This window comes from Limulus polyphemus, unplaced genomic scaffold (genome assembly GCF_000517525.1).
Source record: "Limulus polyphemus unplaced genomic scaffold, Limulus_polyphemus-2.1.2 Scaffold2342, whole genome shotgun sequence".
Lineage (NCBI taxonomy): Eukaryota > Metazoa > Arthropoda > Merostomata > Xiphosura > Limulidae > Limulus > Limulus polyphemus.
The window spans coordinates 153,863-178,117 of record NW_013667952.1 but is presented as its reverse complement, the minus strand read 5'-3'; the positions used below and the strand labels follow the sequence as shown (position 1 = coordinate 178,117).

Genomic DNA, 24,255 nt, shown 5'->3' with positions numbered 1-24,255 from the left:
CCTAAGCTATAGTCTCATGTGTGTATTAAAGGAGAGAATACTAGAGCTTAAACTATAGTCTCCTGTGTGTATTAAAGGAGTGAATACTATAGCCTAAACTATAGTCTCCTGTGTGTATTAAAGGAGAGAATACTAGAGCCTAAACTATAGTCTCCTGTGTGTATTAAAGGAGAGAATACTAGAGCCTAAACTATAGTCTCCTGTGTGTATTAAAGGAGAGAATACTATAACCTAAACTATAATCTTTTGTGTGTTTCAGAACATTATTATTGCTATGTATATATATTTAAACATGACAATGTTCTTATTATGATTTTTCTCTGATACTTATTCAACCAATTAACATCATATAATGCACTGTAAAAAAGAACATGTAGGTATGAAAACTGTGTTTTAAGTAATACATTTTTAATATTTTTTAAGTTGTAATGCATTGCCTTTATCACAGTTTTTACCAAATAGCTATTTCAATTTAGAAAGACAAATTTTTACTGTATAATGAGTACACAAACAACAGAATAAAGTTACAAATCTTAACCATCTCAGTGAATTGTATGAAAAAACTTACTTGATGTGAGGAGAGAAGCTGTTTCACTTTACGCAGTGCATGAAAGCATACTTCCAGGTTTTCATGACTGACACCTTTTAGCGAATGGCTTAATAACGAATGAAAATCTGCTTGTCTATAACAGAAAGAATAGCTAAATATGAGACCATTCTCCATTTATTTCATCTTTTATTGAATATTTAGTAATGCAAGTTTTTATCTAATGGAAATTAATTGGTTTTCATTACCTTTGTCAATAAAAAAACAAGGTTTAAATACATTTTTATGTTTACTAATTTATACATTTATTATTGCATAAACTATTTCTGAGCTACACTTTGAAAAAATATTCCAAGCATTTAATTTTTAACTATGAACTCATCAGAAAATTATTTACCATGTCTAAACTTATCACTACAAGCTCTTGAACAACTTTAACTTAAATCTAACGTAGGAACAGATATATACATACATATGTATGTCTGTCTGAAATGGAAAAATGTTTAAACATCTTCTGTTATAAAAGTACTTAGCATACAAATATTTTCTAAACAATATTTTAACTGCAAAGTTAATGGTAAGTTACACAATAACTTAATCCAAGAAATATTGATTGGGTCTCACATCATCAGTTTTTTAAGCACATTTTTCTATATATTATTTATATAAAAGAAACTGCTTATTTGCTCATGATTTATTGGTTACGAAGTCTCTGATAACAAATGAGTAACACAAAAATGTTGTCAACATTCTAATTAATCCTACTAATTGCTCTGAATATTGTAGTAGGTAAAATCAAAGTTACTAAATATGATGCAACATACAAACCCCACCAGTAATTTGTGGGTTAAAACTAACTAAAGTTATAAATATATTTACCTAGAGGGTCTATCTATGTACTCCTTTAAGACAGAGTTAACTTCAGTCAATTCTGCCAATTCTGGAATGAAGTATAAGTCATGGAAGTACTTGTTCAGTTTCTTCCTGTATAAACAGTGAAAAATGTTTTTTTCTTTCGGTTTAGAAATTAACTGTTTTTATACAGATAAAATTGAATCTAATTAATTATTACAGAAGCAGTTTTATTAACATTTACTATTGTCAAAATGACACATAATACTGTAATAATTAGTGAATGTCAATAAAAACTGAATTTCAATATAACTAATACACTCCTCTTTCTTTTCTAAGATTACACTTGAAGGTTAAATTAGATAGTTTGTGTTAAGATTTACCATGAACCACAATAGTGGTTCATAATAGGGATTGCAAAGGAATTTTCTCAAAACTCTAATATAACATTTGGGCAAAAAAAAAGACTTATTCTTGAAACAACATTAAAAACCTTTGTTTTCAAAAGATAAGACCACCGAAACACTGATAAAAAGCAAAATAAGTGATTTCACAACTGTTAAACAAAATCAAAGTTTGCGCATTTGTTCATATTATCATTATTCATATTACTTTTTCACAAGCCTACAGCAAAATTGGCTGGGTATTTTAAAATAAAATCTAGACAGGTTTATTATATAAGACACCACAAATGTCCATGACCTATTTAAACATTTATTATATTTCATTGAAAGTTGATTTAAATGGTTATAAATACATAATAGATGCAATGTTGTTGTGAGCATCTGTCTTTGTAATCACCACTTGTTAAATGCATGTTTAAGCAAAACCTCAGGCACAAGTTGGGTAGAAAAAAAGCCAATGCAGCAGTAAGCTGTTGAAAAACATGTAACATTCAACTGAATGCACAAACACATATGTAGCTTACAACTTATTCTTCATAAATCGACATAAAAAACTTAAGAAACAAGATTAGTAAAAATTGTTAATTCAAAAAAGGCAGATAGGGATCATCAAAAATGTACAAAAAGAGGTTGAGCTAAAATTGATAAGTACTGTAGACATGGAGTCAAAATAGGGATTTGTAGCTTAAGAAAATAATGTAGACACTATTTCCAGCCTAGTTTGTTTGCTTTTTTTAGAGTTCCTAGTTGTAGACTTGCAAACATAATCTTTGCATATTGATTAGCATGTAAAAATTCTTCACTTTAATGAATGCAAAAGGATATGTAACATCATATCACCCAGAAAATGTTCTTGACTTGGAAGAATGTACAAAGGCCTTTAGAATTACAATATACTGATAGTGTTCTTAACACTGAAAGATATGAAAGAACCTACAAATCAAATCACTATGAAAGTGGAAAATATGATAGGACCCATAGCATTACATCATAAAGAAAAATTTTGAAGACTTTGGTAAGACCTGTAACCCTGCACTGCCATGTAAGTGTTCTTGGTTTTAAAGAATGTAACAGGACATGTAACATCATATCCTCATGAAACTGTTCTTGGCTCTGAAGATGCAACAGGACCTATATTATTATATCTTCATGAAAATTGTTCTTGGCTCAGAAAGATGTAAGAGGACCTGTCCTCTAAAGGATGCAACAATCTGTGAATCAGATCTTTATGAGTGTTTTTGACTTTGAAAGACACAACAGATCCTGTAACATCAATTTTTCATGACAGTGCTCTTTACTTTGAAATATGTGAAAGGACTTGTTTATCCCACAATGAAAATGTTTTTGATTCTGAAGGGTATGACAGAACTTGTAACATCAGATCAGAAGGAAAGTGCTCTTTACTTTGAAGAATGCACTAGAATCTGTAGCATTACACTTTTGAGCAATCATAGATTGCTCTGAAAGGGAGATTTGGTATTAACCCTATCTACCCGGGCATCAATCTTGTTTGGTTACAGAGCCATCAAATAGAAAGTAAGACCCCTCTTGCCACACCCACCTGTTATATCATCTCTTTCAGGATTTGTTAGTAAACTCTCTTTCATTCTTAATACTGTATTATGTATAACCAATAGAAAGCCAAGGTTTTCATTTATCAAATGACGTATTATATTACATTGTGTTCTGAACAGATAATTGTCAATTTCCCTTGTAGTACAAGCTTAGTTCCCACGAGAAAGATAACAACTAGCTTGGATGAATCTTTTTAACGCCTCTTGTCACATAGTTAGAAAGCTAGAAAAATTGTGATTGCTAGAGGAAATGGTCTGCTTTTTGCATGTTATTATTCTATGTTCTTTGGTGCATTATCTAATTATTTAGTGCATTACTACCATTAGTATAAAAAAGTACAGTTAAGTGTCATCAACAGTCAGCAGCAAAAAAAAAAGGAGAAGACCCAGTTATGTACTTTATTTTTCATGTTTATTTCTTATTTATTGTTATAAAAGTAGCTAAAATGTAAAAATAGGGATCTCTTTAGGTTAGTTAAGGATAGATTAAGTAAAATAAATAATAATAATAATCTAATAAAAATGTTTCACAAGGCACTCACACAAGCGGCATGGAGGAACTCATGGGTAATGTAATTCAATAGCATAACAAGAGCTCCTTGTTCCCCAAGTGATTTACAAGCTATAATGACGTGAATAGTAGTAGTTAGATTTGGTTCAAGGAGCAATCGAAGAGCAATAAAGCAATATAAGTTAAGTGTAAATAGATGTATACTGTTACCAGTTGAAAGCTTAGGATAAATGAATGTAGTTTCATGTTACACTTTGAAGTAATTCTAGAAAGAAAGAAAAAGTACGTTAGATTTATTTCAATTTTTTTATTTTTTTGGTGGTTACGAGGTCGGTCAAATTGGTTAGGGTAGAGAAAATAACAGGTAAAATTTTGTCCATGAATATAGAGTATTTTTTTTACTAGTCTGCACCCAAAGCCATTTTCATATCAAGATTAAAAATAATCTTAATTAAAAATGATTAAATTTAGCAGTTGCTGTTAGTGGCTTTCTTGATATGTTCCAGACAGAAAAATAATCTTAATTAAAAATGATTAAATTTAGCTGTTGCTATTAGTGGCTTTCTTGATATGTTCCAGACAGCTATGTCATTGACTTACTGAGAGTGATATACATACAAAAAATCATATTTTGGTGAAGTACTTTTAATAAACTAAAAAAGGATTTGTCCATGAATATAGAGTATTTTTTACTAGTCCACACCCAAAGTCATTTTCATATCAAGATTAAAAATAATTTTCTTTATCTCAAATCTCTAAAACCTCCTAAATGCATTTCAAATGTTTGTTTCCAGTCAAACTTTATTCCTTTTTTAGTTTATTAAAAGTACTTCACTAAAAATATTATTCTTTGTATGTCAAAAGACATAATATTTACTGAAAGTCTGCAAAATTTTGTAAAGATATACATACTGTATTAAAAGTTAGTAGTATCAAAATTATAAAGACTTTAAACAAGTACAAAGAGGTCATGTGGTTGATGAAATCGACCAAGCTCGTGTTGAGAGACTTAAAAGAAGGAGAACATCAGGGTAGTTAAAGATCACACTTGTAACATGAAAGGGTTCATAACTGATGCAACAATGTTTAAAAACTATTAACAACATTGAGGTATCTTTCAGGACTGAAAGAGTTACAATTAAATCTATGTTATACATAGAACAAAGTGTTAAAATGGTATAACTTATAGGCACTTATACATACAAACATGTTTAAAAAAGGGTTTACAATAATTAAAAATGTTCATTCAAAACCAGATAGATGAAGTATTTAGACTGATTTTCTTTATTGTCATTCTCTTTTGTATATGTGTCATTTGGAGCATGCCTAAGGACAAGACTTTATCTTTGATAATATGTTCTCTGGTGGTAAAATGTTTACCAACAATCACATCTCTTTTTTGTTGTTGTTGTTGTTGTCTAATGAGGCTTAATTGTTTTAATGTCCAATGTCTGAGTCTATGTTTTGTCTGGCCCACATAAAAGTGACTAATAAATTTGGCATTATGCAATGCTTGCAAATCCCTGCTTGATGCAGAATTTAGTGTTTCACTCATGTAAACAAGTTGATTTGTTTATGTGTGAAGAAATGTCATACCTGCTCTCTTCACAGTTTTAAATACCTGATGTTTGAACTTTGTGTCTTTTAAGATTACCATGTACCTGTATGTTTTTTATCTTTTTTTTGATAAAATCTACTATTATGAAATAATAATAAATATTTCTATTATAGTATGAAACAATTATAATTAATCACACTATTATGTAATAATACAATATTTGTATTGTTGTATCAAATAAATATTTCTACTATGATGTGAATCAATGGTAAATAAGCGCACTATTACAATGGTAAAGCAATCATACTATTATAAAATAATAAATATTTCTATTGTGGTATGAAACAATGGTAAATAATCATACTACTAAGAAATAATAATAAATATTTCTACTGTTATGAAAACATGGTAAATATTTCTTCTGTGGCATGAAACAATGGCAAATAATATTACTATAATGAAATAATGGGAAATATTTCTACTTTAGCATAAAACAATGGCAAATAATTCTACTATTACAAAATAATTGATAATATTTCTATGGTGGTAGGAAATAATGGTAAATAACCAAACCATTATGTAATACTGGTTAAATATTTTGACTGTGGTATGAAACAAAGGTAAGTAATGACACTATTAGGTAATAATGGTAAATATTTGTACTGTTATTTACCATTCTTTCATGAAACAATAAACATTTCTATTGCAGCATGAAACAATGTCAAATATTATTAAGAAAAAATGGTAAAAAAATTTATTATTGCCTCATGTCAGAATAAAAATATGCACCATTGTTTCATAAGAATAAATTATTTGTCATTTTCTCATGCCAAAGCACAATTATCTCCCATTATTTCATAAGAGTGGAATTATTTTCCATTGTTTCTTACCAAAATATAATATATATATATATATATTATATATATACTTTGAATCTTTTTTTTTCTTTATCTGACCAGTTCTGGTTATCAAATTTGACATATCTTTAATTACACATTTAAAACATGTTTAACTATTAGTCTAGCATGTAAAAGTTATCAACATTTCCATTTGCTAAAGAAATTTTAAAACAACTAAAGAGTTGGTCAAGAGAAGCCTTGGTAACAGTACTACTTACCTTATCAAATCACCAATCATCATAGTAGTAATAGAACCTAAGTCTAATTGAATTTTTATGTTATTTTGTTTATATACTTTGTTTTGTTTGCCACACACTTTTTTTTAACTTTGTATTTATTCAAATTTTAGCATGAGCCCTTCAGATGGAACAAAACGAACATTAAGTATTAATCAAATGTTCCAAGAAATGTATCTACATCCAGTTTTGGTGTCTATGGTTAACTTGTGCCTTGCTGTTGTCCTTTCACCATCTTTGACTTCTGGTTTACTCTTGTCATGTGTGAAGCTTGTCAATTCCTTGCTTGAAATAGCAGGTAAAGTTGAACTTTTACATTAATACATCTATAAATAAGTTTGTAATGAGATATTGGTGTAAATATAACAAATTCTAGGCTTAACCCTCTTTCTGAGCATATCACAAGGTTTCTAGTGAGTTGCATTCAAAACTTATTCAAACTTTTTTTTTTATATGGAATACCAATTAGTATAGCATAAAAACATACCTAATAATCCATATTTTAATAGTATATAAGTTTTAAAATCTTAATTTTACAAGGCAATATTACAAAAAAGTCTTGAATCTCCCTGAGCATGAGAATTATGACATTTTACCTCTAGCCATTGTTTCTTCTCTAATTTATTTACCACCACTCCAAGAAGTACAAAATTTAACATAAATTACTCATTATAATGTTGACATCACTCAGGCAAACTATAATTTTTATACCTATCAATTTTGTTTGGTTACAAAGCCATCAAATAGAAAATCACACCCCTCTTTCCACACCTACCTGTCACATCCTATCTTTCAGGATTTGTTAACAGTTCTCACATTTATTTCTGTATTATCTATAACCAATAGAAAGCGAAGGTTTTCATCTATCAAATAATGGATAATATTAAGTTGTGTTATGAACAGAGAATCATCAATTTCTCTTTTAGTACAAGCTTCATTCCCATGGGAAAGATAACGACTAGCTTGGATGAATTTGTAATGACTCGTGTTACATAGCCAGAAAAATAGTGATAGTTAGAGAAAATTGTCTCCATTTTGCATGTTATTATTCTATGTTCTTTGGTGTATTATTTAATTAAATGAAAATTATTTTGTGTGTTACTACCATTAATATAAAAAAAAGTAATGTAATCCTCAAAGATAAAGTGCACTGGTAGACATATCACCAAAGGTAGATTTTTATAATTTGTTTTAGTAAAAGTATTTCATTACAATAACATTTCATCTTTGGGATATTTAAAATGAAATAGTATGAAGAAAGAAACATGAATATATGAACGCTTTAATTGCAACTAAAAAAATGTTGACCTTTATTTATGTTACTTTCAGGGATACTTTTGTTTGTTTTTGAATATTCACAGAAAGTTACTCATGGGTTATCTGTACTAGACATCCATAATTTTTTAAACTGACAAATTAGAGGAAAGGCAGCCAGTTAGCAGCATCCACCGCCAACTCTTGTCTGACCACACAGTGAGATTTGGCTGTCACCCTTATAATGCACCCACACCCTCAAATGATGGACTTGCAAATCGAAAGTCAAGCACGCTAACCAGTAATCCAAAGTTGTAAAAAGAATAACATATAAATAAATATGAACTTCATACATACCTGTTTTCAACAACTAGAAAGTGGAATATAGCAGCAACTCCTTGTGGATGAAACTGAAGAAGGGGTAGTAAGGCAGTCATCACCTGATTAAGAAGAGATCCAAGAGATTGCAATTCCACACTGAAACAAAAAATGGTTATATTCTGTATTATATGCTTTTTTTAATAATTAGTCATACTTTCATATAACTGAACATGTAACTATGACTGAACCACTAAAACCAAGATATTTTATGATTATTGAAATAAAGTTGCCATATAAATATGCTAATAAAAAAACTAAAATCAAAGACATAAACATGTAACGTACATAGACAGTACCTATGGAAAACTGAGATTTCGCATGAGGACTGATAATAGAATGCACAGTTTGATTTTTATCAAAGAGTCATAGATTCTTAACTTTAACCCTATCGCCTCAGGTATTCTTTACTGTGCATGACACAAGGTTTTAGTGTCTTACATTCAAAACTTTATTATACTACTTTTATACTGTTATACCAATTAGAATAGCATAAAATCTTAGCTAATAATCTATATTTTAATAATATACAAGTTTTAAGTTCTTAATTCTACAAGGGAATATTTAAAAAAATTCTGAATTTCCACTACTGTGACACATATTATCTTAGCATGTCATCATCCCTATTTTATCTATCACCCCTTGTAAATGTATGAAATTAAACATAAATTACTCTCTCTAAAATCGATATTGCTCAGACAAACCATAATTTTTATAGTCTTCAATTTGTTTGGTTATAGAGCTATCAAATGGAAATTCAGAACCCTCCTACCACACCCTCTCTTTCAGAATTTGTTGATAGTTCTCTCTTACGTTTCATCATATATTACCTATAACCAATAGAAAGTCAAAGTTTTTGTCTATAAAATGACGTATTATATAACCTTATGTTCTGAATGGTTAAATGTCAATTTCTCTCAGAGTACGAACATCGTTCCCATGGGAAAGTTAACGACTAGCTTGGATGAATTTGTAACGGCTCTTGTCACAGAGTTAGAAAGCCAGGAAAATTTTGAAAGCTAAATGAATTTGTCTACTTTTTGCATGTTATTAGTCATATTCTTTCATGCATTATTTAATTAAATAAAAAATTATTAAGTGCATTACCATCTATAGTATAAAAAAATCAGGGTTAATTCTCTTCAAATTAAATAAGTACAGAAAGGGAATTTGAAATTTTTGAGATGAGGAAAAGTATTTTTAATTTTAACATGAAAATTACTTTGCACACGGACTATTGAAAACTCAATATATTCATGGACAAATTTTTATTATATTTTATGAAAAATACTTCACTAAGATTAATGATAATTAAACAAGTAAAACACAAAACAGTAATCATGAGGAGAAACTACAGCAAGAAAACACAACAAAAAAAGTAAAATCAGTAATACAAAAAAATAAAAAATGTATAGTTTAAATGAAGACTGCATGTTGTTCAGTGTTGGAGGATAGAAAAATCTGATAATGTAGGTCGAAGTCCTGCTTTTTTGTTTTTGTGTTTTCTTGCTGTAGTTTCTCCTCATGATTACTGTTTTGTGTTTTATTTGTTTAATTATCGTTACATTTAGCATTTGTACTTCACTAAAAAATATGAGTTGTTGGATGTGAAAGAGTTGTAATATTAACTGAAAGACGCCAAATTCATGAAGAGAATGATCTTTACTTCCTTCATTACACTGTGAAATGGACAGTTTGATACTTGTAGTTGAATTCTTACCTACATATTTCAGTAACAGTATGAAAAGACTGGTTCTTACTTTCACACTCACAGTATGACTGATTTTTACCTTGAAATATACACAATTTTTCCTGATATGAATTAAAAATTATAAATTTCATTGTATTAAAATATTGGTAAATATTCCTGTAAGTTTAATAAAATTTTAAATCAATTCATTTTTAATGGGTGTTTGTAATTACTGTGTGAAGCTTACATTGTAAAATTTTGAACATCTTACATGTATATGATCTGTTTGTGAAAATTTGCTTTAGTTTATTGTTTTGATAAATACAGGATCCATATAATTGACTGATCAACAAATTCAAAGTTATTTCCGGGATATGAAACAGTGTTTTTAAGACTTCATTTGTGTCTTACTCATGACACATTTCTTTTAAGTTGGTTAATGCTTATGTCATTAACATAAAATGTTCCCAAGTAAAATCCTCATTTCAAAAATTACATGAAATATGACTCTTAATGTAAGTCATATTATTGATTGCCAATGCAGTACAATACTGACCAGTCATGAGTAAACAGTTCCAATAGATGTGAAAGATAAGTTCACAATGATCACAAATTCTAAGACAACAGATTATGTGAAATAATAAATGGATATCATTTTCTAAATTTGTCTAAACTTTTACCATTTTCAAGACCCTATGAAAACAATGTAAGCATAAAAAAATGTGTTCATGTTTAAAAATTTCATTAGATAGGTACATTAACTTCATTAAAAGCTACTTTTTTATTGTTAGAAAGTAAAGAAGATATACTTATGAACAAATGTGTTCCAGGCTTGAGCACAAATCTGAGGGAAATCTTCCTCAGTAAAACGAATAGCTATCTTTAGAGTAGCCATCACTTTCATCCTCACTGTAGTAATGTGCTTTGGACCCATTAGCTCCATAATAGAATTTAAACTTCCTAATGCCTAAAATAAATGAGAAGATTAGTTTTAGATAACAAAGTTCTCTTTATGTATTTTGTAAAGTTCTAGACTCCTTGTTTTTATGTGAATAAAAATGTGTTCAGTTTTTTAAACATGAAAACTTAAATATACATTACCAGGTATTAAGCATATAAGTGCAATATTGTGACACTGGTAAAAATTCTTATGGTTGTTTAAAATATAGATAAAACTGTCCAATAACAGTACTAAGTGAAATTTTTGATGATATAAAGATAATGAAATTATCCTAAGGATTAACAAAACATGTGCAACCCTTAACTTTAACATCATTGGTAGCTAAGTTTTTAAAGTTGGTACATTTTATAGGAACTGCTACAATCTCTGTGCAGAATAACAGATACTTCATTTTTGAAGAACTACAAAAAATTCATAAAAGTTATATGATATCACTAAATCTAATACTAACAACTCAGTTTTTCAAAAGCCTTAGAAATCAACAAAATTTCTTAATATTTTATTAATGTTCACAATTAATTGTACAGGATGGAACACAATTATGTAACTATTCAAAATACTGTCCAATATTTGAGTATGTTGCTTTCTACAGTCAAATTTCTCAACCCTCATATTTAATGTATTCAGAGGCAGGAAACAATGACACATAAGACTAACACTACAGCATGGAGCTGACTGGTTCCATACATAAAGTACAAACCATATTCAGGAAACACTTCCATGGATAACTGGTACATACCAGAGTACCTTCCATTAGTAACAAAACTTGCACCTGATTTTTGTTAACCTACCTCAAGAAATAACACATCCAATTATCCTCGAAAAATGAACTGTATTTTCTGTGAACACATAACTGTGCCCCATCCAGTATTAAGTCTTTAACAAAAATGAACTGTATTTTCTGTGAACACATAACTGTGCCCCATCCAGTATTAAGTCTTTAACAAAAATGAACTGTATTTTCTGTGAACACATAACTGTGCCCCATCCAGTATTAAGTCTTTAACAAAAATGAACTATATTTTCTGTGAACACATAACTGTGCCCCATCCAGTATTAAGTCTTTAACAAAAATGAACTATATTTTCTGTGAACACATAACTGTGCCCCATCCAGTATTAAGTCTTTAACAAAAATGAACTATATTTTCTGTGAACACATAACTGTGCCCCATCCACTATTAAGTCGTTAATTTTCTTTGCTATAATAGATTTCTGGGAGGATGACCATAAGAAAAAACTTCTTTTTTTTATTGGAGCTAAGATGGCTAACCTCACCATCATTAGCATGATCAACTCTAGTGAATAGTTACATCAATTTCCTATAACTAGTTATTATTTTAGGTGTTCATATCAGGTTCAACAATTCTAAGGATAAATGGTACATAACTGGAATTTTCAACTTGGATGGCACCTTAGTAACACATAAACTAAATCTCTAAGTCAGAGACCTCTAATGTTCAGGTATTGAACTACTGGCTAGAGAGAAGGCAGCCAGACAGTAACAATTGCTGCCACAAAAACGTTGTCCAACTGTTTGAGTCAAATAATGGGATTCACTGTCACTTTCATAACCTACTCACAACTGAAAGCACAGAGAGTGTTCAGTAGCATCAAGTGTCGACCCTGTACAAGCTAACCACTGGGCCATGCCAAGCCTGGATCGTTTATATAGGGTGACTTTGCTCTTTCATAAACAAAGTTATTTAGATGAGTTTCACTTTCATATTTTCAATCTGACTTTAAGATTATAAAGTTTATAATACCTGATCTTTATCAATTTTTGAGTTAATAATGAAAGTGCTATAACAGACCTACAAGAATATAACAATATTTTAACTGAGAAAAAATTTACAGACAAATGTGTGATATACACTGAATTTTATAAACTTTTTTTATTCTTTTCTTTTGAGAACGTACTGGAAATAAAATAAAACATAAAAATGTAAAGATGGATTACAAAATGTTCAACTAATAAATTTAAATTTCCTAATCCCCCTATGATAATAAAACACCTACTAGTTTCTTTTCCTCCAATGGAAAATTTGCATTAAGCAACTGGGAATCAAAGAAAGCAAGAAAACCCAAAAGTCGTGGCTGTAAAAATCTGGCCTATGGATTAAGAAAAAATTCAATCAATCAATTCTAATTTATAATAATTTTTATACTGATCAAAGAATGAATTTTAAGCCCTTTTTTACAAAAATTATAACAAATACCAACTTATTTTATCAATTAAACTTTATTTGCTCTGGCTACTTTTCTACCTCTATTTTTAGTTGTTTTTACACCAAAGAAAAACATACCTATAATCTGTGTGCGGTGTATGCCATATTACAATGATTCATGTACTGAAACCTTTAACTACATAATTATTAATTAAAGTTACTTCTACCAACTTTATCTCTCATAAGAGATTGAGAGTTCAAAATTCTAATAGCAATTAATTATTAAAATTGCTTTCCTTGAATAGTGTCCATACTCTACCCTGAAAAATATTAAAGTAAGCTGTCCATACTTTACTCTGAACAATATTAAAGTAAGCTGTCCATACTTTACTCTGAACAATATTAAAGTAAGCTGTCCATACTTTACTCTGAACAATATTAAAGTAAGCTGTTCATACTTTACTCTGAACAATATTAAAGTAAGCTGTCCATACTTTACTCTGAACAATTTCAGAGTAAAGTATGGACAGCTTACTTTAATCTCATGTCACATTAACTTCTAATTTCTCTATACTAGTACCACAATTATTTAAAGTCAGATACAAGGAACTGACCAATCTGACTCATCAAGAGTAAGTAAGTGACAAATTTAACTCAGCAACTATAATTTGGATTTTTTCTAGATACTGCAAGAATCAAGTTTTTAACCAATATAAGCATTTAAGGTGATTCTTAATCCATTGTATTCAGCCATCATTTTAAATTTATTACTTTCTACTCATTACTGCATGTTTTTAATATATATATATATATAGCAAAATGTATTGTATTGAAAAAAAAAAGTATAAATATCTAAGTTTATAATACAAAAATTTAAAACAAAATTCTTATCCAAACACACTGACTGATATTGGATGTGAATCCACATTCAAGTTTAATTTTTTTTCTATTGTTTTCAAAGATTTAGAATAATTTTTTTTGTATACTGAAAGTTCTCGCAGACTTTTTTTTTAAATTTCCACTGATCAGGTGAAGTTCTAAAACTTCAGGTTTCTCTATAAAAATTAACAATATTTTTTACTTATTCAATAAGCTCTCAAGAAATTAACAATTAAAATATTACTGAAGTATTGAGATAAAAAGTAAATACATTTACCAAGTGGTTACTACTGTTGCTTCTTCACTTAATATTAACATTTTTATTTAGTCTGAATGACCATAATGTATATTTCAACTAACAATTCAGTAGTAACTGTCCACAAAAAATGAGCTACAGAGCAAAACCTGAATCAATGTATCATCAAAAGAAATGTCAACATAAGCTACAACAGATTTTTATTTATTTCTATTAAGATATTTGCCAGAAATTTACATTTCATTGTACAGTATCAGGTTTTTTATTCTGTTGGAGATGGTGTAATGCAATATTTTTTAGTATTTCCAATTTTAGCTGTGGCCATTACCATATCTTCTGGTTTTGTAATAGGCTTTGGTCCATCATAAGTTTCTTCTTTCCATGCCAGCATTGCAAGCCCACTGAAGACTTGTTCATAGTGAGTGCTGATGTGAAGAAGCAATTCGTTATGTATTCGCTGGTAGTCACATCTCAACAAGCTGCCTATCTCAATATCAGTCTCAGTCTATAAATAAGAAATTCTATTATTATCAAAGTTAGTTTAAACTATATTTTATTAAATTAATACCATAAAACTTACTTCTTTCAACAGAGTTGCAAGTTTTTACAAAAATCTACTGAAGTGAATCCTATGCTTTCCCATGTAATACCATATGCGTGTGAAAAAAGCAGGGTCTTTAATTCTAAATCTTTCATCAATTGGATCTAAAATGTAAATTAACTTTTGGAACTGCAGATAAAAAATCATATATAGTATTGAAAGACTACAAACCTTGACCTTCTTTCTCCCACGAACATCTTATTCCAAATATTTTTAGAAGAATTCACTTACCAAATCCTATTCTTATATAAAAAGGGTATTAATATTGTTTGTATTTTTGATAAATACACTATTCTATAGTTAAGTAAGAAAATGTAAGTTGAATGCAAGTAGCACTTACCTGAACATAGGTAAGTGCTTTTTCCATTTCTTCTTTAGAGCAGTGACGAACAAGGTATGAAAATATGTATTTAAAATGGTTCATCAACAGTTCTCGCCTCTGCATTCGCATCTGTTTGGCCAATACTTTCAGCAACATCGAAGCTTCAGGAGAAGCTTTAGTGGCAAGTGGAGGCAAGATGTAGCGTAAAGTGCTCTATTGTTAAAGATAACATGGATGTACATGTGATTTGTAACTGTGATAACAATAGATATTTCAATTACAAAACAACACACAGCTCTTCACATTTCAAACTAAAAACTAACAAATATTTCTGTGTGCTTATTTTACACTTTCAATACATAATAAACATGAACTATTAAATGCCCTACTTTTTACATATACAACAAGTACATTTGAAAAATATTTTGAAGTGATATGTATTTGTTTATGCTTGAAAAAATATAAGCTACGGTTTCAGTAAATTAAAATAATTCTAAACTGAATGGATAGTATTATGAAAAACAAAACTATTAAACAAATGCAAGGAATAAAATATTAGTAAATTTTCATGAAAATAGTTATCTAAAATACTGATACTATGAACTTACTGAATTACATCTTTTATGATTTTAACCAACTACAGAGCACTGACTGATTTTCATATTTAAGTATCAGTTCATCAAAGCTATTTGTACATAATGTTATAACAGTCCATTTAGCATTAATTAATATGACTTGTAAATATGAAAATGGAATGTTATTATGCAAGGTTTTGAAAATATTCTAAACTGAATCTCACTAAAAAATTTAAAAATCTATAATTAACTAGCACACTTTTTCTCATTATACATTTATTAGTAGTAAAGTCAAATTTTGATATATAAAATTAAAAGTGATTTATTAAAAACCTGGGGTAAAAACTAACAAAGTCAAACAGAAAAACATGCATTAATCATAAAGAACATTGTATATACTAGTGAGGAAAGGAAAAAACAGAAAAATGTTAAAACAGTTTGTCTGAAACACAGGTATGTTACAAAGAAACTACAAATGGATAGGTCCTTACTGACAAAAATGTCCTGGTATTCTGATAACCAAAAATACTGACAAATTCGTTTAAAATAAAGAGCACTTCAACTGATCCTTGGCTGCAGCATTCAAGCATAGCTTCCATGAGAAACTGGAATATTAATATGAATGTGTAAGTAAACATTCACAATTTCATTAAATTGGAACAATGTACAATGTTATTAAAAACTACGCTAGTATTCTGTTGACTTTTTTGCTAATATAACAAGAAGTCTAAGTGCCTTTCCTACATAGAGTGTAATATGATTAATGTTGCCACCTGTTAGATATTTCATACAACCATTCCTTATTCAGTAGTAAAATATAATGTTTCATATCATGTAAGAATATGATTTGTTCTTAATTTTATCTATGAAGCATCACTATTTTTTAAATTTACTTATTTCAATTTCTATTTAATTTTATTATTTCTTAGTAGTTTAACACACAATAATTATTGACGTACATAAGATAGAACTTGAAAAACTTAAACTTGGTGGTTACTGAAGGTTGTGTAAATCTAAACGTTTCTGTTATCCTAAGTGTATCTTTCCAAGTATGCTTCCTTACTTCTTCACCATCATAAACCAACCACACCAAACAAACCTGAATAGCACCAAAAGGAGAAATAATATTTCCTTCCTTCCTCTGAATATTTAATTCCAAAATTTCTGAAAGTTATCTAAAAAGTTTATCCGATTTTCAAGTGTTATTCAATACATGCTGAAAAAAACTCCTACAACCAACCCTTAATTCTAAATACCACGAACTGGACCACCTACAAAAACTAAAGAACCAACTAGCCTGTGACCTGTAATCAGATGATTATGGCAGTATAAAACACATTATCAACCAAAATGACTCGGTATTGAATCAAGAAAAGAAGACCATATACAAGAAAAAACTAAACCAACTATGGAAATTACAACAACTTGAAGTATGGCACAACAATGAAGCACCATCTAACTTTGTCATCAACAGATCTGACAAACCACTCAATAAAACAGAACTATAACAAATGTTTCTACAATACCAACATCCACAAAACAGTTCTATACCAAGAGTTAAAGACTTGCCTATAAGATCTAGCCAAATGACTCACTTCATACAAGAACAATAAGTGACACTAACTCAAACAACCTATAGTAGAATGATGAAATCTCACTTTTTTACAGGTAACTACAACATAAGACAGTTTTCTGATGTTCTCCAAAACTGTATTTAAACAACCATTTAAAAAAATTCTGAAACAAGACAATTAACTTACTTAAACAGAAAAGTAACCTCCCAAAAACATGGTCAAATAATTCTATAACCCGAAGAAAAATACAAACATTAAAATTCTAATAGCAGATAAAGGTAACACTACTATAATTATGAACAATACAGAATTAATTCACAAAATAAATGACATCCTTTACAATAAAAAGAAATTCAACCTATTCCCAACAATTCAACAAAAACACAAGAAAAATAATTGAAACATTTTTGTTATAATAATAATGGGTAATGAAGAAAAACTTTAATATAAGTTTAACATAACAGCAAATGTACAACGTTTCGACAAGGTTTTGTCATCATCAGGTACCTGAGGGTACAGAGAGGAGGAACACAATAGCTCGAATGGGGCACATGTGAGCTTGTGCAAAACCCCACAAAAGTTCCAGTCAGGCATGAAAGTTGGGCAAGGAGGTCAGAGAAGGACAAAGGAGCAGAACAGAGTGGAAAGGACAGGGTAATATACACCTTGTGGCACCAGAAAAGGCAAAGTATTATGGACATAGCTGCCCAATAACCAGCAAAGACAGAAGTCAAAAACCTACAATGTGAATCTAATGTGAAGATGCACAGTCCTCAGAACATGATTAGTCGAGGTAACATGGACTGTAATGATATGGTGAGATTCCAAAAGGAACTTTATATAATGTACAAGATGAATATAACAAATATGCATACATAATTCTTAAAGAAAACAACAATATAAATAAATTGTTATAATTAATAAAAAGAAGTGTTTAACTGCCATCAAAACACAACAGGTAGATTCTGCTTGTGACTTGATCCCACAAAATCTCATTTAATTATGAATAAAGATTGTAGAGATAAAATCAATTATGAATTTTTTATTCCAATTAAGAAGGGTGCACTTTTACTTATACTTTTTAGCATATTAGAAAATATTTAAAACAATAGTTTTTCAGTGTACAACATGCTAAAATTGAAATGAAATAGTTTGCACAATCATTCACAGTTGCTTGCAAATGCTCCTAGATTGTACCCTATGTAACTTAAATACACTTACATAGCCTAAAATATTTTTGTAACATATCTTAGGAGTTATTAATGTCAATAAATTGATCTTTGATTTTGCAGGTTGTACTCATTTATGCAATACTTCTATTTAATATATTGTTTATCATATTAAAACACATGAATAAAATAACTCATTCAAGAATAACAGACAATTTATTTGGTACAGACTAATCTTGCCAAGAATAAGGCATGAGAAATTACATTACAAAATTTGATAAAAAAGATAATATTGATGCCATTTTGAAAAATGAGGTCATAGATCACAAATAAATCTCTTAGGTGTAGACAAGTTTCTACTTTTATAACTTATAGAAGTTATCAACTTTCAGCCTTTTTACCTGGTTGTTCATCTGTGTTTCTATTGCAAAAGGCTCCACCATAATGCTGCCATGTCCAAAGCATACACTTCCTCCTTGCTTGCTTTCCATAATCCATTTACTTTACAAGAATGCTGGTTTCCCAATGCCTGTTTCAATTATCTGATTGCACAGAAACCAATAGGTGATGCAGCTTGTAAACTGAGTGAAATAGCAAGAATATCCATTTCATTTTGCAGCTACTTGAGGTATGTAGCAGTTGAATGGATATGTCATGGAAGCAAGTTGTGTACACTTACTGTATCTCTTTTCATGATGGAGATCGTGTGTACTGTTGCCTAAGACATGTGGGTGGATTTTACCATTGATCTTACAAAATGTCTCAATTTACTTACCCAGCTAGGGTACAACTTATGGTCTCTTTCTAGATCATTCAGGTGACCCCAAGTTACTCCATATTCCATTGTTTTCCAATGCCATTAAGTACAAGGGATATCTCCATCATGGAAATTTTAAATTCCCAATCTGAACACATCATAATTATTTGAGCATAAAAATATTTTGCATAGAAAGGGCTTTACATATCCTTTCTAAAAGTAATAAATTTTCAGTGGCATCATATTACTCATGAAAAATAAATGTTAACATGTAATTTTGATACACTCAATTCTATAGCAGCTTCACCATGGTTGTCAAGTGACTTGCTTATTTGCATATTAAAAAATTATTTTAATATAATGTTCTCAACCCTACATATATCATCCTAAAAATCATTTAGTGAAAATATTACATGAACAGGAGCTTGTTCATAAAAGCACTCATGTAGCTGTGGGCAAAAATCAAAACAAACCAAACTAAGATATTTATTTTTAAATTCATCATATGGTAAGTTAATTTAGTTGTTGAATAATATTATGGCATTGTGCCTAACTTATTCATCGATATTCTATAATGGACTAATTGTTTAATGATTATATTACAGATTTCTTTTCACTAAAGATAAAATTGAAAATATGTCATGTAGAAGACAAAACTGAAAATCAGATGTTCATGAATGCCATAAATGTAGAAACGTTGGGGAAGTGGTAAGATATACCTCTTTAAAAAACAATGTTAGTAATATGTATGTCTAAAATATTAAAACAATGACTTTAAGAAGCAGATAGATGAGATTTCTTTTAAATTATGATTTTGTACAACAACTTATTAAAGTTATTTCCTGCTTGTAACACTTTTAAAGTTGTTAGATACAAATGCAACACACAACAACCATCTCTGCTTTATATAAAACTTTAAAATATCTTAGTCACAATTATTCTATGAAGTAGATTTATTTTACAAATGTAATAAAAATATAAAGAAAGAAACACACATTAACTTACTGGAAACTTTAAAAGTTCCTTTTTTTAATTCTATCAGTAAGTGGAACTAGTTTTAAAACTTACTTTGCATATAGGAAGCTTGAACTGTTTGAACAAATCAACCATTTTAACACCCTTAACCTCAGCAAGCTTTTTCATCTATAAGACACCATAATATAATATTAACAAAGAAGCAAAAGATACTTTGTGGGATAAAAAATAAAAAATCCAATAACAAACACAGGCTCTGCACAAAAACAAATATATAAAAATTATGTGATATAATTTTTAGAACATTTCAATCTGCTAACTAGATATGAATATGTCAAAAGCAAAAAACCAAATTTTTAAATTAATTTTATTACACTATTAGCAGATTTAACACTTCAAAATATCAATGTCATATTTGATGTGGCAGTGTATATTTTCACTGAAAGTGAGTATCATTATTTGACAATTTATTTATTAATTTTTCATAACTTCTACTAAAACTTTTAAATTAGTGTAATGAATATTCTAAGTTACAATTTGTTATAAAACAACCTTCGTTTAACAAAATTTTAAATATAATTTTCTTTACATATGAATTTCCAACAATTATGTAATCATTGAGGAGAACTTATGTACACTTACCTGTAACTTAGCAGTAGTTGTGATGAGCAGAATCTTTGAAAAAAGGCTTTCTAGCAGGCACACAATGGAAATTAATAACAAGTTATCAGTAGCCACTTTTCCTATTTGTCCAATAGTCAAAAGGACTGTTTTTTGTAAGTGAATATTTCTATTCTTTTGTGCAACACAAAAAACTGATTTCAGTTTTGACACAAGCAGTTCATCATATTGCACAGTCCAACCCTCTGGGTATGGTTTTCCAAAAGGTTTAATCATGTGTTGTACAATTTTACTGGAAAACCAAAGGGAAAAAAAGATAGAACTACAAATACACTAAATAAATGTGTGAGCATTTCTAATCTGCATTTTTATAACATTCTGAATAAATATGAACAAGATAAAATGCATAAAATTTATAAAGTTCTTAATAATGCAATATTTCTTGAACATTTTATCAAGAGCACAAAAATGGAATTTTGCAAAATAACACATTCCTACCAATGATAAAAAACTACTACGGGAACAATATTAACGTTCATTTAAAAAAGTGATACAACTTATAATTCGTCTGGAAAATAATATGTTTTACCAATGGTCAAACTCAATGTTGTAGTTGTATTAGTTTGTTACCTTAAAAATATTCCAATAACTTTAAAGTTTCTCTTTCAAATCTAAATTTTCATGAGTTATATTTAAGGTCTACTTGTTTGTTTTTACTACATTTTCATTCATTATAGCATTTTACAAAACACACACCTGAAACCAAGGCGTACTTCAAAGACAGGATCCTTCATGAGTTCCAAACATGAACTGAGCAACTGTTCTGTTATTGGTACATGAGCAAACACAGAAGGAAGGCTTGAAAAAGTAGCTGAAACAGTAGTAATTTCTATAACAGAATACTGTGATCCACAATGACAGTTTTTAATTTTGCTCAGGCAAATAATAAGCTTGGTACATTACTAATGCAAGTTGAAGAGTGTTAAATGCATGATAATATTTAGGTTTTAAAAAGATTTATAAAGTTTTAATTTATTCGTTGAATTTGTTTCTAAGATAAATTTTCTTATTAAAATCCTATCCTATAACCTATGTTTTTAACATGACACCCACACACCTATTTTAACAACTGAGTTTTCATGTTTCAACAGATTTGGAAGTATTTCACTAATCCAGATTGGTTTGTCAGAAGTTTGGTCTGAAAAGAGGAATCCATCGATTTTCTCTGAAAAGAATCAAGTTCAGAAGCAAATTCAGAATTTCATTCCATATCTCAAGTTCAACAAAAAAACAAAATGCATTGTAAACAGAAAAATGTAAACCAAACTTTCTATTCATTTGTTTTTAATTTCGTAATAATTTTGAATTAGTCCAGAACAAATAAATGTTTATTCGATAACCAATCACACAGGTGAATCATTTTTATTGTTGAAAAAAATCAATCAGTTCTAAATGGAGTTCAGAAACCTGCAAAGTGTTATTGACCCACTAACTGCTGATTTGTCATATAGGGTACAGTCCGCCTCAGGCAGTTGAATGCAAGTATACTATACACGGCATATGGCTTCCAAAAATCTGTATGCTTACAGTCGATGGGTTAACTAAAACAAAAGCATATCTCTGAACATTGCTCTTCAAATTATTTTGTAACTAATAAATGACCTAAAATCAAACAGAAAGCACATTAAGGTAATCAAAATTTTACATATGAGGTCTAACTTTGAGCAAACAGGAGAAATTATATAACTTTGTACACCAATATAGTTAATAGATGCACCTGTATGCCCTCAACTGTGTGAAAAACACTGCTAAACCACCATGCAATATTTTTGAGATTGATTAGGAACTATTTATAATTTTGAGCTTTGAACAATGTAGTGGTTGGGAAAGGCTGAAAGAGTTTGTGATTACATATGGGATAATTTTGATACAAAATCATCAGATATTCCTTTCCTGGAAAAAACAAAACTATTACTTAATAATAACATGAAAGAAATTATATAATACATTATTTACTTGTTGGTAAATATAATCATCAAAGAAATAATGTAAATCAATATTACAGTCATTATAGATTTTTAATATAAAAACTCTCTCTAATTAACTCTCTTTCTCTGGAGCAAATACAGGCTTTGGACAGAGCAAAAATGGCCACAAGAATGTGGCTACAATTTTTTCATCAAGAAAATCTTTGAGAAAATCCAGTGGTGAATGGCTTTCATCTAAATCTAACTTCAAGTTTCATTGTGCCTCATGGAATGAAAACTTCACGTCAGTCTCTCTGTCTTCAACTACTCTCCATGCTACTTCATCTTCACCATTCTCAAAATCTCCTCCTGCTCCTACAGCTGTCCTTTTCCTCTTGTTAGGTCTAGATCCAGACCCTGCTTTTCTTTTCCACATTGTAGCACCACTGGTCTTCCCTTGTCTTTATCTGTACTCACACCTGAAGGGCCTGCCACAGGACTCTCCTCTCTCTCACTTTCACTAGATTTATGCAAGTCAGGTTTCTCACTTTCAAAGTAATAATCATCATCAAGATTACTGGGAATAAAGTCATTTTCCTGGCTCAGAAGTAAAGCGATGAGGCCTACCAGAAGTAGTGGGTTTGGTCATTTTCTTTATTTCAAAATAGGGGTTCCAAATACATGCAAAAATCACTGAAAACACATCTTTTTTCAATCAAATTGGTGTTCAGAATGAAGATATTTTGTTAAAAGAAGTATTTCTAGTTTTATATTTAATATATAAGGCATTCAAAATGTGGGATTGATCGTGAGATGGAACAAGAACTACAAGCTCATGTATAGGCTGCTCGTTCAAGTAGAAAAATAAGTGCACTGATATATCAGCTGCTTGGAGAAAAATAGCTAAAAAATATATTGAAAGTTTTTCATATATAACATATTTTTTTATTACATTTTGTTCTGCTGCATATCTATTATTTTTTCTATTATTACTTATTTTTGTGGCTTCTGATAAAAATGTTAATTTATTTAGATATTTTTGATAATATTTTATTCTTATAAAAATGAAGAGTTAAGGTACACTGTACCTGGTTGACATCGAGAACAAGTAGGTTGTTTTTTCTGAAATATAACAGCACCTTGACAAGATGTTCCTAAAGATCTGTACAAAAAACAGTAAACAGAAACACAAAAATTTAATAAAATAACCTGTATAAAAAAACAATGTACATTAAAAAAATTCAAGTCTTACTAAAACTTCTCTTGTACTTCTGAGTAACAAATCTTATCTAATGGAATTTAAATATATATATATATCATATTGTCAAAAAAATATTTTTTTGCACACCAGTCACAAACAAAGTCCTACAGATATAGTGTAATACAAGTGATAATACTACATTTTACAATTAATTACTCTAAAGTATTTACTACAGGTTTATTTTCACAACTTTAAATTTAAATTAACCAAAGAAAACCTTAATTTTTTTGAACAGATGCAGCTCACATTATGGGATCAAATTATGTA

The 24,255-nt window shown here is 29.3% G+C and overlaps 1 protein-coding gene across 1 annotated transcript in view; it reads right to left on the bottom strand.

Annotated features, from left to right (window-relative positions):
- Positions 1 to 568: 568 nt before the first annotated feature.
- The window catches only part of LOC106466680 (serine/threonine-protein kinase ATR-like), a gene marked incomplete at its 3' end in the record, with an annotated part of 134,038 nt that continues 110,351 nt past the window's right edge, over positions 569 to 24,255 (bottom strand). The window contains exons 20-32 of the mRNA XM_022394744.1: positions 23,816 to 23,889; positions 21,878 to 21,985; positions 21,517 to 21,631; positions 20,782 to 21,052; positions 20,233 to 20,307; positions 16,156 to 16,269; positions 15,108 to 15,302; positions 14,495 to 14,671; positions 12,883 to 12,975; positions 10,713 to 10,870; positions 8,193 to 8,312; positions 1,427 to 1,531; positions 569 to 683 (exon numbers count right to left, since the gene is read on the bottom strand). Of these exons, the coding sequence (XP_022250452.1) occupies positions 569 to 683; positions 1,427 to 1,531; positions 8,193 to 8,312; positions 10,713 to 10,870; positions 12,883 to 12,975; positions 14,495 to 14,671; positions 15,108 to 15,302; positions 16,156 to 16,269; positions 20,233 to 20,307; positions 20,782 to 21,052; positions 21,517 to 21,631; positions 21,878 to 21,985; positions 23,816 to 23,889 (1,720 nt within the window). The remainder of the gene's footprint in view (positions 684 to 1,426; positions 1,532 to 8,192; positions 8,313 to 10,712; positions 10,871 to 12,882; positions 12,976 to 14,494; positions 14,672 to 15,107; positions 15,303 to 16,155; positions 16,270 to 20,232; positions 20,308 to 20,781; positions 21,053 to 21,516; positions 21,632 to 21,877; positions 21,986 to 23,815; positions 23,890 to 24,255) is intronic.